Source organism: Onychomys torridus, chromosome 23 (genome assembly GCF_903995425.1).
Source record: "Onychomys torridus chromosome 23, mOncTor1.1, whole genome shotgun sequence".
Taxonomy (NCBI): Eukaryota; Metazoa; Chordata; class Mammalia; order Rodentia; family Cricetidae; genus Onychomys; species Onychomys torridus.
Window position 1 is genome coordinate 39412959 of NC_050465.1, and position 16329 is coordinate 39429287.

A 16329-nucleotide genomic window follows, 5' to 3' on the forward strand; every position below is an offset into this window, starting at 1 on the left:
ACCTCACTGACCAACATGGAATCTCATCTCATTCTCTTGCTGTGGGTACTTTGCTTAGCCACTTTTAACAAAAGAGGAACCTGACATTTAAAAGGTTAAATAACTTGTTCTAGATCATTCAGCTCCCTATTCCTTGCAGTTACAGATCTATCTGCTTGTCAACGCTTCTCAGCCACTGATAACTTGTTCTAGATCATTCAGCTCCCTATTCCTTGCAGTTACAGATCTATCTGCTTGTCAACGCTTCTCAGCCACTGATAACCTTAGCGTGTCCCAAAGTGTACTGTTTGTCATATTCCTCATATGTCATAGGCAAAGGCCATTTCTTAACAGATAATGCATGTTAGATAGAAACATATCTAACACAGAAAACCTCTCCCTAACACCCCTGCTTAGAGCAAGCCTGCTAGAAATTAATCCTATATTTCTGCTGTGTGTGTGTGTGTGTGTGTGTGTATACTGTGTGTACACTGTGTGTCACATTCATGTGTGAGTGCAGGCATGCATTACCACAGCTCATATGTGGAGGTCAAAGGACAAACTCAGCTTCTCTCTGTCTACCTTGTTGGAGACAGGATCTCTTTGTCATTTTTCTGCTGCATTCATCAGGCTAGCTGGCCCAAGGACTTCTGGGGATTCTCCCATCTCTTCCTCCCACCTCCCATCCAGGAGCTCTGGGAACACAGAATGGGTGCTGTGTGTCTCTCTATGGGTGGGGGATCCTCACTCAGATCTTCACTCCTGCACAGCGAATACTGTTGTCCACTGGGACATCTCTCCACCTCACAGGCTCTCTCTTTTTCAATCAAGCGGGTTATGGCACTAAACGGGATGTTTTCCAAGTTCATCCATATCACTACAAAAGAAAGAGCAGCTAATAGTATTCCATTGTCTGTGGGTACCATATTTTCTATGCCTTTAGCAGATAATGGACATGGTCTTAGTTAGGGTTACAATTGCTGTAAAATGACACCATGACCATGGCAACTGTTATAAAAGAAAACATTTACTTAGGTGGCTTACAGTTCCAGAGGTTTAGTCCATTAACATCATGGTGGGGAGCATGAAATCATGCAGGCAGACATGGTGCTAAAGAAGTAGCTGAGAGGTTGACATCTGGATATGCAGGCAGCAAGGAAGAGAGAAACACTGGACCTGGCTTGGATTTTTGAAACCTCAAAGCTCATCCCCAGTGACACATTTCCTCCAACAAGGCCACACCTCCTATCTTTGTCAAGTAATGCCACTCACTCCCTGATAACTAAGCATTCAAATACATGAACCATTCTTATTCCAACAACCACAGGCACGTAAGTGATTTATTTACATTTACTAGTTACTGTGAATAATGCAATGAGCACAGATGTTAGATGTCTCTTGAACAAACAAACTGCATCTTCTCTGGCTATTCCAGAAGTGCTGTTTCAGGATCACAGGTTAGCTGTATTTCTGGTTTTCAAGGTCATCCTCCTGTTTCCAGTAGTGGCCATGTTAGTTTGTACTCACTCCCACTGTGTGCAAACATGCCTTCTGCTCCATCTCCTCATTAGCATTCTTTAGATAGCTGTTGTCCCTCCAGCGGGAGCCCAGCTAACAGGTGTGAGGTGATACTGTCATTGCGACTTGAGCTTTCCTGATGACTGGTGTTGTATTAAAGCACTTTTTCATATATTTGTTAGCCACCTAAAGGCCTTCTTTAGATAAACATCCTTCCAGATCTCTGGTTGATCATATGACTAAAATGTTGACAGAATTGCTAATAAGCCAACTTTGCAAAACATCAAGAAGATAGTGAGAAAATAACTAATGAGCAATGCTCAACCGAATTTCCATGGACAGAAAGAAAATGAAAACTGGTGTACAGACACTCGAGTGGCCTTGATGACCTTGAACAAGCTGCAGGACACTACCATGCCAGGCTTTATTTGTTAATAAGACATTTCCTTAGGATCTTAAAGCTAAGTAAATGATCTCAGAGTTGGCTCACTATTATAATCTTACTTCATTTAGTACCCAAGGGCAAAGAAATATGAACAGTGTCATGATACACGAACCAACCACAATACTTGTTGGAGACTAACAGTCAAAATACAGATGTTCTAGCATCCATCCTTGACTATATAATCAATACATAGGCATCACTTCAAACAGTCTGGAAAAATAGTGATCAATGACTTATTCCTGATTGATATTGACAGAAGAAATGTGAGCCATATACAAAATGCACATCGTGTCTTAGTTCAGGTGATTTTTCTCATTCACACCAAAGTGTTTCTTAATGAAGGCTCACTGACTCACAGATCAGTACCAGGACAGACCAGCATGTTGGGCAGTGTCAGTTCAGAGCACAGTACATAGCTTTAAATATTCATAATGCCCATTTTCCTAGTGTGTAAGGTTCCTAAAGTTGCCCACAGATGAGAAATGACAAATCAGGCCTTTTGAAGCACTTTTTCTTTTGAATACCCATGGGGGTGTGTGTGGGAATACTCCATAAGACCAAAGTCAAAGGGAATTAGATAGTGAGGTTGAACCCAATTTAAAGTTTCAGCTTCTTCTTTAAAGTTGGATTTTGTGAGGAACCTATCAGTGCTGCTGTAATTTGGATGTGAAACGTCCCTGTACCCCTCCCATACCAATGCAGGCTCATGTGCTGGACACGTGGTCACTAACTAGTGGTGCTCTTTGGGAAGATTGTCCCTTTACAATGTCCAGCACTATTGGAGGAAGTGGGTCACTGGGGCGGGCCTTGAGGTTTCAGAGGGCAGCGCTACTTCCTGCTCACTCTCTACTTTCCAATTGTATGTTATATGACCATCACCTACCATGCTGGAATGTGTCCCCCGGAACTGTAAGCTGGAATAGCCTCCTCCTCTTAGAAGTGGCTTTTTATCAGGCATTTTTGTCATGGCAGAAGGCAGCTCACCCAGTACCTGTCCTTTGAGTACCCTGTCCTTGCATGATCTTTGTGCCTTTTATTTCATGAGATCAGGAGAACTCCGTGAGTAATACGATCAAATTTGTGAGGGATCAATTCTAATTTTGTATAACAACAGTAAATCACAAACTCGGTGAGTTCTGAAAACCATCTGCAGGGAAATCGTGTCTAAAAATCTCAGGGTCCATGTGAGATTTGCTGGAAAGAAAGTACAGTGTGGCTTTGAGTGCTGTATTCATTCTCAAAGTTTCTGAAAATAGTGTTTTGATATTTTCAACTTTTTCTTCCTTTGTATTTCCAATAGAACCTATTTACTAACTAACATGCCTCTAAGAGGTTTATTGTTCTGATCCAGGGGTATATGTTTTCCCTTCAGATTAATACTCCTAAAGGTCATCTAGAGTAAGTTGTACAATGCCAAACACTATTAAAAACAAACAAAACAAAACAAAGCCTCACACTTTGGTAGAAAGTGTAAGCCAAAAGAAACATAATCAAAATGTAGTCTGTGCCAATAAGCCACACGTCACCAGCTAAATGTTCCACTAAATTCCTTCCCCTTTGGGACTTATTTCTATAGAGACCATCTCTCTGCTCCATAAATAAAACCAGAAGTTGCTAGGAGACAGTCTAGCTTCTCAAGACACAACTGTAGGGGTGCAATGGTTTCATACCCAGCAGTAGAGAAAGCTAAAGCTATTCCTGACATACATGATATTGTTATGAAATCCAGGTTCTCAGAATATCTATTTCCCAGTCCTAAGAAGAACATGTGACCAGAACCTGGTGCAGTGGCACATACCTGTAATCTCAGCCTCTAAGGAGGCTCAGGCAGAAGATAGCATAAGCTTAAGAGTTCCAGGACAGCCTGGGCACCCAGCCAAGATCCTGTCTCCCCCCGCAACCCCAAGAAACAACAAAAGTTGATTATGCATTTTCCTGTTCATCTGTAACAGCATTAAATTTGTGATTTAACCTGCAGTGCATCTTTTCCCACACTAGCCTTGTGTTTCTGCTTTTCTCTTCACTTGTTCCAAATGTATCATTTCTCTACCTTCGTTTAACAGGACCAATAAATTCTTATGAAGGCTAATTACTGAAAACTTCTTCCCACCACATTATTAGTCCTATTGATCTTCTGAAATTTTCTGCATGCCTTACAGTTGTTATTCTCAATTGGTAGGGGTTGGGGAATGGTGTGTACATGCACACACACTTGCATCATCTATGAGTGTGCATGTAGAGGCTAGAGGTTGATATTGCATGTCTTCCTTATATTTTGAGAGAGACTGTCACTGAACCTGAGGCTCTCTCATTTGGCTAAAGTGCCTGGACAGAAATCCACTAGGAACAGCCTGCCTCTGCCCTCAGGGCTGGGATTAAAGATGTACACACCTCCTTGCTGGGATTAGGTCCTTGCCCATCCATTATCCCCAGCTTTGTTGTATTTAATATTAAAGTGGTCCTAAGCATTACACAAAGTAGTGATATACTGAAGCAACAATCTTCATCCTTCCTTGGAATGCAGTTGTTGAGAAACCCACCTGAGTTCTTATTCATCTATCTAGTGGTGTTTTCAGCTGAGGGAGGGATAGCTACAAATACACATAAACCTTACTACTGATGATGTAGACAAAGAGAGGGTGTTTCTTCTACATATAACACAGACTTTGGAGTGCCATCCCAAGCTTTATCATTCTGTTCTACAATCCTTAGCTTTTTATCTTCTGGATTGCTATGTCAAGGTTCATCATGGACAGAGAAGCTCAAAACATCACATGCTTTCCCAAGAGCCTCAACAAAAGAAAAAAGAGGAGGTTAAGAAACTATACTTTCAGATGAAACCACTAAAGACCCCAGACAGCAAACACAATCCTGGGCAAAAACACAACACTGGAGGGATTACCATTCTAGGTCATTAAAGATGTTATAGAGCCATAGTAATCAAAAACAGCACAGCGCTAGCACACACAAGTAGACATGTAAGCCAATGAAACAAAATCAAAGACCCAAACATAACTTCAGCCACTTAACATGTGACAGAGGTGCCGAAAACATGGTAGAGAAAAGAAAGATTCTTCAACAAATAGTGCCTAGAAGCTGGATGTCCACATGCAGAGGCATGAACTTAGACTAGACTCCATCGCTTTGTATAAAACTAACTCCAAATGGATCAAAACCTTAATGTGAACCTGAAACACCAAAATGGATAGAGAAAAACATAGCTGCACCCTACATGACAAAGGTGTAGGGAAGGACTTCCTGAACAGGACTCTATTTACCAAAGAATTAAGGCCAACAGTTGATAAGTGGGACTTTATAAAACTGTAAAGTTTCTGCACAGCTAAAGAAACAATCAACTAGGTAAAAAGGAAACCCACAGAATGGGAGAGACTCTTTGGCTATACATCTAATGGAGGATTAAAAATTCAAAATATACGAAGAACACACACACACACACACACACACACACACACACACACACACACACACACACACAAAGAGGAAAAACAAATAGGCCGGGACCTGAACAGAGAGTTCTCAAATGAAGAAAAAAAAAATGGCTAAGAAGTATCTCAGAAAATGTTCATAGTCCCTAGCAATTAAAGAAACAAAAGTCAAAATGTCTTTGAGACTTCATTTTACCCCACTCAGAATGGCAAATACCAACAAAACAGTTGACAAAAATGATGGAGAGATTGAGGTGAGAGAGAACTCTCATTTGCTGATGGTGGGATTGCAAACTCACACAGACACCATGGAAACCAGTGTGGAGAATTCTCAAAAAGCTAAAAATAAATCTTCCCTGTGACCTAGCTGTACTGCTCCTTCATCATATGCCCAAAGGATTGGCCACTCCACAGATATTTGCTCAGTTATCATCAGTGAGTGATGCTCTAGTCACAATTGCTAGGAAATGGAAACAACATAAACATCCTTCAGCAGATAGTTAGATAGGATTCATTAAACACTATTTAGCTGTAAAGAAAAATGAAACCATGAACTTTGCAGGTAAGTGGATAAAACAGGAAAAAATCATATTGAGTGATGTTACCCAGAAAGACAGACATCACATGTTCTCACTCATCTGAGGCTCCTATCTCCAAATCTTCAGATGTGAGCACATGTCCTGGAGTAACTACAGAAAGCAGACAAGTTAAAAGGGATCACTGCCAGGGAAGGGGCGGGAGTGACAGGAATAGCAGGCTACAAATGATCTGATTACAAAATGGGGGGAAGGGAGGGTCTCTAATTAGGGAGGAGGAGAGAGAGAAATACAAAAGGGGGGAAGAGAGTAAAATAACAATAGGAGGTCTGAAAAAGTCACAAGGAATCATACTAACTATCGACTTAAAATAAGTTTATAATACACATGTCTGTGTATAAATACACACATATAGTTTAAATGAAATTTTCGCTATCTCCAAGAGCCAAAGACCATTTAACAAAAGCCCCAACAGTAAACATGAAAAGACTTCTTTTGAGTCCTTGGCCAGTGTGGTAGTCTGAATATAATTGGCCCCCATAAGCTCTTAGGAAGTGACACTTTAGGAGGTGTGGCCTTGTTGGAGGAAGTGTGTCACTGTGGAGGTGGGCTTTGAGGTCTCCTTTGCTCAAGCTTCCTTCACTCAGTGTGACACTCAGTCCACTTCCTGCTGCCTGTGGGTCAAGAGGTAGGACTCTCAGCTCTTTCTCCAGCACCATGTCTGCCTGCAGACTACCATGTCTCACCACAACAATGGACTAAACCTCTGAAAATGTAAGCAGCCCCAATGACATGTTTACCTTTATAATGGTTACAGTGGTCATGGTGTCTCCTCACAGCAACAGAAACCCTACCTAAGACAGTCAGGGTTGTCCAAGAGGCTCCTAGAATATTACAGACTGTTGCTATTTCCCTTGGTAGCCCCCTCCCAGAGGTGGAAGGTAAGTCCCTATTGCAGAAGATCCCCTGCACTGTAGACACAGGGCCCAGAGGTTGTCTGAGCTGGAACTAACCTGAAAGCCTCTTCCCTGAGGGCTAGCTTTCAGGTTATCAGAAGGCACCATGTAAACTTCCAAATGAGGGGAGCAACCAACAGTCCTACCCAGCCATACTGTGCATGGATCACGCCAATGGCCAGCATGGCAAGATAATTGTAAAATGAAATAGTGGGCATGCACACCTTGGCTGTAACCAACAGCTGTTTAATTGGACGTGAGGCCCACTGCACAAGAGGGAAACCACACCTCTACTGAAAACCTAGCCAACTACTCAGGACGGTTAAAATCACGGATAACAGAGGTGAAACTATAACCACCAAATCACTAAACCAGCATAATGCCCAACTACATTCTAAATATTTGTCCTTACACCCACAGATGTCCTCACCCCTCACCAAGGAGACTTCTCTGTGCAATAGACAGGAACTATCAGAGAAAACCACAACCAACCTACACCACAGGATACATCTCCAAACCAACTCCCTGCCCAAGGCTCAAGGTACATGACAGAAGAGGGGACCAAAAGGTGGGAAGAGCCAGGGGATCAGGGAGTTTGAGATTGTGTCTCCTGGTAACACCAGAAGCTACACCCACAAAGTCTCACCAACATGGCTACCCAATCATGAGCTGAACAAGGACAACGATAGACACAGGGAAGCCCACCAGGCCTCAACCCTACAGAAAGAACCACAAGCAACTAAAGAATGCTGGGAATGGGAGAAAAAGCCTCTCTGAGGAGGAGCACATCCATTGGTTACCCAATACCAAATGGTCAGCCCTGAAAACATACACACAAGTAATATTAAACAAACTGAACAGGTTATGTAGGAAACAGTAGGATATGGCTACCACCAGTTAATGCCTCCTACCCCTTTTCCACAAGGGATGCCAATGCTTGCCTATTCTCCCCCTGAAGTAAGGGGGAAAGAACACCTTCCATCCCTGGAGAGAAATGGCTACCTCTTCTTAAAGCCAGGTCTCTGTCCACGTCCACTCAGTTTGAGGATCCAGGTAAATGAAATCACACATCCCCTACTTTCAAATACAGCATCAGCCCTGTAACTCCAGAAATAAATCACATTGAATCCTACAGACCTGGCGCCCATACCTTTTAAGACCATTTACTGTGGAAGATCTCCCAAGATTAACAGCGTGTGCAAGAATACCAAATATCTCAGTCTACTTACTTGGCATTTCAATGCACATCCTAGGTTGTGTCAGCCCCATCCCTGGAGAGGTTTGAGATGATTGCTTCTTGCTACTCTGTCCTGCCAAGCGATCTGAATGAAAATTCTAGAAGTTAAAAGTCAACTAGCTGAAAATTTAAAATCCACCAAGCAGGACTGCCAACAGAATACAGAAAAAAGATAATCAACTTGAGGATAGATAAATAGAGCCTGTGTGGTGGCCCACTCGATAATCTCAGTGAAAGGGGCAGGAATTCAAAGTCATCCTCAGCTCTGCAGCAATTCCAAGCTACCCTGGGACACATGAGACCCTGTTTCCAATGTGTGTGTGTGTGTGTGTGTGTGTGTGTGTGTGTGTGTGTGTGTATGCAGGAGGAAGACAGATAAGAATAAATTGTGAAATGTGAATATCATGGAGGAAATAAATCAATGAAAAATGGATCAAAACCAGAACAATGTGAACTAATATAATATAGGTCTCAGGAAAAAGTAAGACTAGTTAGAAAAACGCATTTTCAGAAAAAAACTGGCAAAGAGGTTTCCCAGATTCATCAAAAGCATTAACATAAACTCCATATATTCCAACCATGAGATCCAAAATGAAAATCACACCTGGATATGTCACCGTCACACTGATGGAAACCAAAATAAAGAGCAAATATAAAGTGGCCAGGGCTGGGCTGGGGGCGGGGAGTGTGTTGCACACAGCCACTCCAAAGCAGCGCTGATTTATGTGAGGAAGATACAGAAGCTTCTTGGAGAAGAGTTAACCCTTCAAAGGAGTTCCTTCCCATTTCTGCTTTCCTAGCTCGAGCCATGGGTTAATTCAAGACATGTAACTCGGACACACACTCCTTCCTCTAAATGGTAAAACACAAGAACACTGGAACCTTGTGGCTTTGGTCACCTGGCTTTGATTCATTAGTTCTTCCTGACTAGACAGAAGAACGTAACAGTTTGAGTAGTGTAACAAAAAGAAAGAATGAGAAAATATTAAATAATGCAAGTTAATATCGGCACAATTCTAGCATCTTACAGACTATTAGACACAAATATAAAAATTAATGTTACACGAGAAAGTAAACATTAATTATTTTTCCAAAGGAACATCATATAAAACATTTTAAATCACCATATTCTATTTTGCAATGTCATAGGAAGACTTTTTTGTTATAAAATCTAAAATGAAAAAAAAAGAAAATATTTATAAGACAAGTAGACACTGAAGTTTTTATGGAGCCCAAAGGGAGACTGGCATTCCACAAAATCTACAAGCTGTTTTATGGTCATCACAATATGAACAAGAACTTTAAACTGTATGCCTTCCTCGCTTTGGCTATATAGTTAAATACACCAAGGAAAATTTACAACTTAAGACTTTTGCCATCATCCCTGTGGTTATCATAAGAGGGGGAAAATGAAAGATACTAACTCATTGAAATGTTTGTTACTTTAGATCTTTTTTCTATCCAGCATGATTAATCAGTCCCAAAAGAATGCAAGTTTCAGTGGATTTAACATTCCAACAAAACTTTAGCAAGGATGTAGGCTTGCCTTAAACTAAGTTTCTCAAAGTGCCATGACTGATACTGGGGACCAGACGACTCTTAGGACAGATGGAGCTCTCCTGTACATGCAGTCCTGTGGAGCAGCACCCTCTTAGCTTCATCTCTTTACAGAGAGGACATCAAAATGCAGCAGTCCAAACTGTGTCCACACACTTCCCAGTGTCCTCCAGGGGGCAAGGTCGGCCCTGCCTAAGAAGCCCTAGCTACATGGACTGTCAACATGTTACTTCTCTATGTTTATTCATTAAACAACAATCAAAAGGATGCTTGACTAACATTGAAAGCAATGTCAGATGTCAACTGTAAAGCAATTTCCTTCATTTGGAGACAAAAGCTTCCAACTTTGAGTAATGTGAGATTTTATTATTGTTTTAGATTTAAAATTTATGTATGCTAATTGGCAGGGTTTGTTTTTATTCAAATAATACCTACTTTTATTTTCTGTGATGTTCCATTCATCACTCATTCACCTATGAATAACAGATCTGGATATGGCTAAACAAAGCTGGGACTATTTTATCCAAACAAGTAGATATACTTCCCAGTCATAAAAAGATAGCCAGACTCTAGACTGTACTAAGAGAAAGTCAACCTTTAGAGAACACACTGTTTTCATATCAATTTAACAGTGTTCACAGCTGTTAATAACCTCCCTCTTTCCGAGACATGAGTATGTCTCAAGGGCAGTGAGAAACTGTAAAGAGAATGCTGTGGAGCTTGCAGAGTTTGACATTTAATTTGGTAGAAATAGAACCAAACGATGCCTATAAGTAAAGACAGTTGCTTTTCTCAAGTAAGAAAGCAAGCTCCCAGAATCTGCTTTGTCTATTTGTGTCTAAAGAACCTTTTTTCTTTTTATGCCAGGAGAAAACACAGTGTTTCAACTTCAGAGTGAAAATTTAGGGTGAGCCACACATAAGTCTTTGCTTTGACTCACCTATGTGATAGAGTCCAATCCAGTCGCTGGGGTCTACCTCTTCCTTAATGTCCCAGAAGATAATGAGGTTTTGGGCTTGCCCCAGGGTGTATTCATACATGCTGGCAGTCAGGCTGGAACGGCTCTCGGAAGTCACCAGGTCCGTGTCGCTGTTGGCTCGCTGCAGGGCCATGTTCTCGGGCATGGAGCTCTGGGCTGCAAGGCTCTGGAGGTTCTCTGGGCTCAGTGTGTACCGCATCTGTGGATTTCGACGCCGCACGAAAAGCAGATGCTCCCGGGCGGAGCTAGCCATCCTGTCTGCCTCTCTGAGGTTGGTTTCCTACAATGCTGCAGGAGACAGACAAGCATAAGATATCAGTGCTAGAAGGTGAGGAATTAGGATTAAGCATCCCGGACATGAAGCCTGAAGGAGGGTTTATCAATGCCCCAGCATGTAATAATCTGCTGTGGAAATAAGCAACGCCATCCTACTGTCCCCGATGATACCACAAATAACTCCTACAAACAGAGGTCGCAAGGTGGCCAAGCCATCACACACCTGTGGCCCCCAGTTTCTTTAGGCATAGCTTCTCCATGAAATCGAGGAAGAAGGATTTTTCCAGCATCCCTTTTAGATCTATGCATCCATACATATTCCAGCATCCTCTTTCCCTTTTTTATCCCACATGTGTTATTTATCTCCCTCTAAAACCAAATGTCCAACCAGTGAGATATATGCTAAATACAGCTGATATATGCTACTGGCGTTCACTGTTTCAGCTTCCCTGCTATGAGGAATGCAGCTCCCTGAAGTCATTTCAGGAGCTTGAACAAATGTCACCTGTGCACTTAAACACACAGAGAAGGGGGCATCGTATGCAGAATGGCAACACCCTGGAAGTAGCTCTTCATGTTCCTCTAAGATCTGACTTGCCCTGTGACCACTGTCTAGTAAGTTTCACCACACAGTGATTTTCATACTTTGTCGTGATTTAATTCCCAAGATCTACAATGGCGTCAGAAGGACAGCAGGTGGGACCCACTGTTAACTTATCCTAGAGACCCTGTGACATGACTATGATCTCCAGTCTCTCTTCTGAGCCTGCTTCTTGTCACCTTGAAGTTCCTGGTGGTGCAAGCCTTTCCCATCGTCTGGATCATGATGAGTGTCTTCCTTCAGCTCCCATCTGGTCTCCAACAAGGAACGGACTTCCCTGTTGGGCCTTGCCTCCAGCCTCACTTGCTCCCTGGGAGTCTCCTCCTACAGGGCTGCTGGCTGCTTATGAGCCCCCAGATAAGGTTATCTGTCCTTTAGCCCATGAGGTTCTGCCTCCTAGTACTGACCCACCCTGCCTGAGGATTCACTTTACATCACCCAGGTCCTACTGGCTTTATATAGAGTGAATCTGCTCTTGTATGCCCCTTTCCAAACAATCATCCACTTGTACATTTCCTGGCTTTAACATTTATTCTGTACCACCTGTCCTTATTGGAATCTTTAATATATCTCATTTAAAGCTAACCTATTGACTCCTAAAAAGTTAGCATGAGATTCTACTTAAAAGCATACCAGCTATGCTCCAGTGCCATACTGTACCACAGCTACCAACTTTGGACACTGAGTCTGGGGGCAGAGAAATGAGGGCTCCCTAACTTCTCCCCTGTCCCCGTCCATTTCATACTTTTGGGGAAATGCCTGTTCTGATTTGCTTTCTATTACAATGATAAATACTATGACAGAAAGCAACTAGGGAGGGAAGGGTTGGTTTCAGCCTGCAGGTTTCAGTCCGTCATCCAAGGGAATCCGGGAGGTGGAGGCAGAAACTGAATCAATCAGGGACCGGGGAGAAATGCTGGCTTCTAGCTTGCTCCCTGGCTCATGTCAAACTATATTTTCTATACAGCCCATGCCCACCTGGCTAGGGATGATGCTGCCCACAGTGCGCTCAGGTAACGACCAAGACAATGCCCCACAGACATGCCCAAAGGCCAGTTTGACGGAAGCAATTTTTCAATTGCGGTTCCTGTCCTAGCTAGTTTTATGTCAACTTGATGCAAGCTAGAGTCATCTGAAAGGAGGGAGTATCAATTGAGAAAACACCTCCAAAAGATCCAGATGTAAGGCATTTTCTTAATTAGTGGTTGATGTGGGAGAGCCCAGCCCATTGTGGGTGGTGCTGTCCTTGGGCTGGTGGTCCTAGATTCTATAAGAAAGCAGGCTGAGCAAGCCACGAAGAGCAAATCAGTAAGCAGAAGCCCTTCATGGCCTCTGTATCAGTTCCTGCCTACAGGTTCCAAGCCTGCTTGAGTTCCTGTCCTGACTTCCTCCAGTGATGGACTAGGACATAGAAATGTAAGGGAAATAAACCCTTTCCTCCCGAATTTGATTTTGGTCATGGTGTTTCTTCACTGCAATAGAAGTCCTAATGAAGACAGTTCTCTCTTCCCAGAGGTTGACAATCAAGACTAGCCATCCCAGTGCTCATGTCTCCATTAATACAGCTATTGTACTTGCAAATATATTCAAGTAATGTCCGCCATGAAGTGGATTGCATGGTTTTAGCACTACTCCTCGAGTCAAAATAACTTGGCAGAAAGATGGCTCAGCAGATAAATAAATAAATACAAAGTAACTTGGGTTGGTGGGCAAGAAACTGTATGTGAGAAGGACAAAAATAAAGACAGACAAGCTGGTTTCTCCAGATGAATGGCATTAAGTTCCCATGCTTGGTCACATGAACACTTCTGTTTTGCTTGGTTTATGCAGGAACCCCGACTTTATTATATTCCTCAGGACTATTAACAGTATCTGACCTATGAAGCCTAAAACCCAGGTCAACATCTCACCACTTCCATTTCAGTGGATTTCCAGAAGCCATTATTTCTTTATAAACTCTCGAGTCAAGTGCCACATCAGCTCCAGCAAGAACTATAAATAATTAACTCCTAACACATTGCAGGCAAACAGCAAATGCATGCTGTAAATAATAAAACTATTTTCCTGAAAGAAATAGGCCAGAGCCTTCAAAGCTTAAAAACACACCAGACCACAACTGACAATTATTCTGCTCTAGAAACGAATGAAAAGACACAGACACACAACTGAATTGTGTTTTATCACAGACTATATTTAAACAGAGAAGTAGGTTAGCATTGTGCATTAGGGACTGAGGTCCAAAGCCATGTACTTGGGTTTTGGTCATGTCTCTACTATTCACCCCCTCTGAAATCTCTGACATTCTGTTTGCCTACTGTCATTGATCTCTATCCCCATAACTCTGGAGAAAACTAAATTAACTATTGTAGAAAAACAAATTGAAAACAATGGCTAGCATAAACTAAGTGTTCAATTAAGTTTAGCCCCTAATATGATCACATTACTGCATTCTAGTTTAATTTCACCAAACAGAACTGGTTTGCACCTTCCCATGATTCTCCACGCTCTTATCCCCAAGCCCTGTCTATTACTGGGAGAGCAGGCTGTCAATATCATAGCTACCCGAATGACAGGACCAATCAGAAACAGAGCAGCCCTGTAGTACAGAGAAACTCAACGATCAAGAAACCTGCCTATGGCTCCTGCCCTAGCCAAGCCCTGTTCTCCAGCGCTCAAGCCAGCAATAAAGGCTGAGACTTGACTTTCTCACCCACAGAAAATGCAAAGTAAGCACCTTCCAGTTGGAAGGTGTCAAGGATGCCAAGAACAAAAGACAAGTGTCCCACTCATGGAACCAAGAAAAGACATAAAATAAAAAATCAAAACCTGAACACATCATATATGATATATCTTAGTAGAAAAGTTAAAACAGCTCATTATGTGAATTTACCATCTTAATGGAATAGGGTAACATGTATGAAGCATGTGATACTATGTGCCTAGTATCAGGCCAGAGAGAATGCTAAACAATAAGAACCTAAGGTTTTGGTTGCCACCCCCCCCCCCCCAGATCATCTCCTTTCCTCCAGCATATGGTATGGCTCTCACCTTCTAGGAGCTTGAGTTTTTTTTGAGAAGACCAAAAGCTCATATATGAAAGAATTCAGTATGCTACCAATATCACTTCACACACGCACAATCTGTCCCAATAAATGTGTAAAAAAGACAACAAACGCTGTGAAGCATCAGCATGGTGGCCACCTTGGATTTGTCATGGTTTGTATGTTTTCCAAAGTACCATGATAGCCGCAATCCAAAGGGAGATCCCGAAATACTGTGAATTCAGCATGAGAGCACCATCATCATCATCTTTTCTGAGATAAGAAAATCGACCCGGAAGGCAAAAGGTTGACTGAAAGAGACAGAAAATATCTGAGGTGGACCTTAGATGAAAAGTATGAAGAACATTCTGGTTGGAGGCATGGAGATGGAGGCGCTACCAAGGAAAAGGACAGGGGAAGGAAGGAAAACAGGCTCCACAGACCATGAAGCTGAAGAGAAAGCTACAAAGGAATTCAAGTGGAAGTCTCTGGAGTGGGCGGGACAGGCTGGTGCTCTCGGCTGACACCTTGAACCCAAGCTTGGCACAGGGCACACTGACGTTCCTGGAGACTGACTCCCAGGGCCCAGACACAAAAAAAGAGGGGACACTGGAGGTCCAAGAGGGGTGATTCTCAGAAGACAGAAATGCCATGGCTAAGGTAAAAGAACCTAGGAACTCAGAAGCGTGGTGGCCTTGGGGACAACACTTTTAATAGGCTAGTAAACGTAATTTCTAAGAGCCAGATTGTTGAGGAAGAAGGCTAGGGTGAGAAATGGGGTGACAAGTCCTTCCCCTGAATGAGCAGCACACAGTAAAGAGAGGGCAGGGAGAGAGCAGTGTGGATGACTACAGAGCCGGGCCAGTCTGCTTGTGACTCGGGATGACGGGAGTTTCACGTGTTTGTAGTACTGGCACGAAAACAAAAAACTCAGGATGTATTAGTTGCCTGAATAAAAACCGAAAGAAAAGTACATAATGAAGAGGATATGTAGGAAAGAAGAAACATACAATGAGCAAGATAGCTAAATAAAATAAAAAGTAAAAAACACAGGTTAGAGCACACAAGACAGGTGAAGGAGTATAAACCAGCACTGCCTGTCAGAAATATAATGCAATCCACATGTGTAATTTTATATTTTCTAGAAACTGCATTAAAAACATAAAACAAGAAGAAATGTTAACAATCTATTGTAACTCAATATATACAATCTGTTATTTCAGCATTAACATAAACCATTACGAGTGAGACATTCTGTTCTTTCTTCCCCCTCTGCCCCCACCAGGCTTTTGTCTTACTGAAAACATGGGATGAGTTAACTACATCCCGAGCACTCAATGGGTGCACGTGGGTTAGGGGCTCCTGAGGGGCCCACACAGAGTAGACCTAAATGATGAAGGTGCTTGTATTGCGCAACACAGCTCTCCTCCTTGCCGCTGACTGCCAGCAGCCTCCACAGCCGAGATGAAAGCATTACTGAGCTGGCTGACATAACCCTGGAGTAGGCATGGATTCCTTAATCTGCCCAAGGTCCTTTTTGGTGCATCTTGGCATGAAGACACCTTTTCAGTCAGATCTCTAGTTGGGGATCATACTCTCCTGTTCGATGAGAGCTTCCAGTCTGTGGAGAAGGTTTTCCCAGAGGAGACTAGAAGACAGGGATGCTGGCAAGTCTCAGAGGTCCCTATGCTGTCCTCCAGCTCCAACTTCAAGGCTTGCAGTCTTCAAATAAAGAATGCCCACTGGTGCGTGTGACGG

At 42.6% G+C, this 16329-nt stretch overlaps 1 protein-coding gene across 4 annotated transcripts in view; it reads right to left on the reverse strand.

The window, feature by feature from the left end:
- Hecw2 (HECT, C2 and WW domain containing E3 ubiquitin protein ligase 2) overlaps window positions 1-16329 on the reverse strand; it is a 363598-nt gene that overhangs the window by 190416 nt on the left and 156853 nt on the right. For all 4 annotated transcript variants that reach the window (XM_036173112.1, XM_036173110.1, XM_036173111.1 and 1 more), the window contains one exon: window positions 10615-10941. In XM_036173112.1, the coding sequence (XP_036029005.1) occupies window positions 10615-10906 (292 nt within the window). In that variant the 5' untranslated portion in view covers window positions 10907-10941. The remainder of the gene's footprint in view (window positions 1-10614; window positions 10942-16329) is intronic.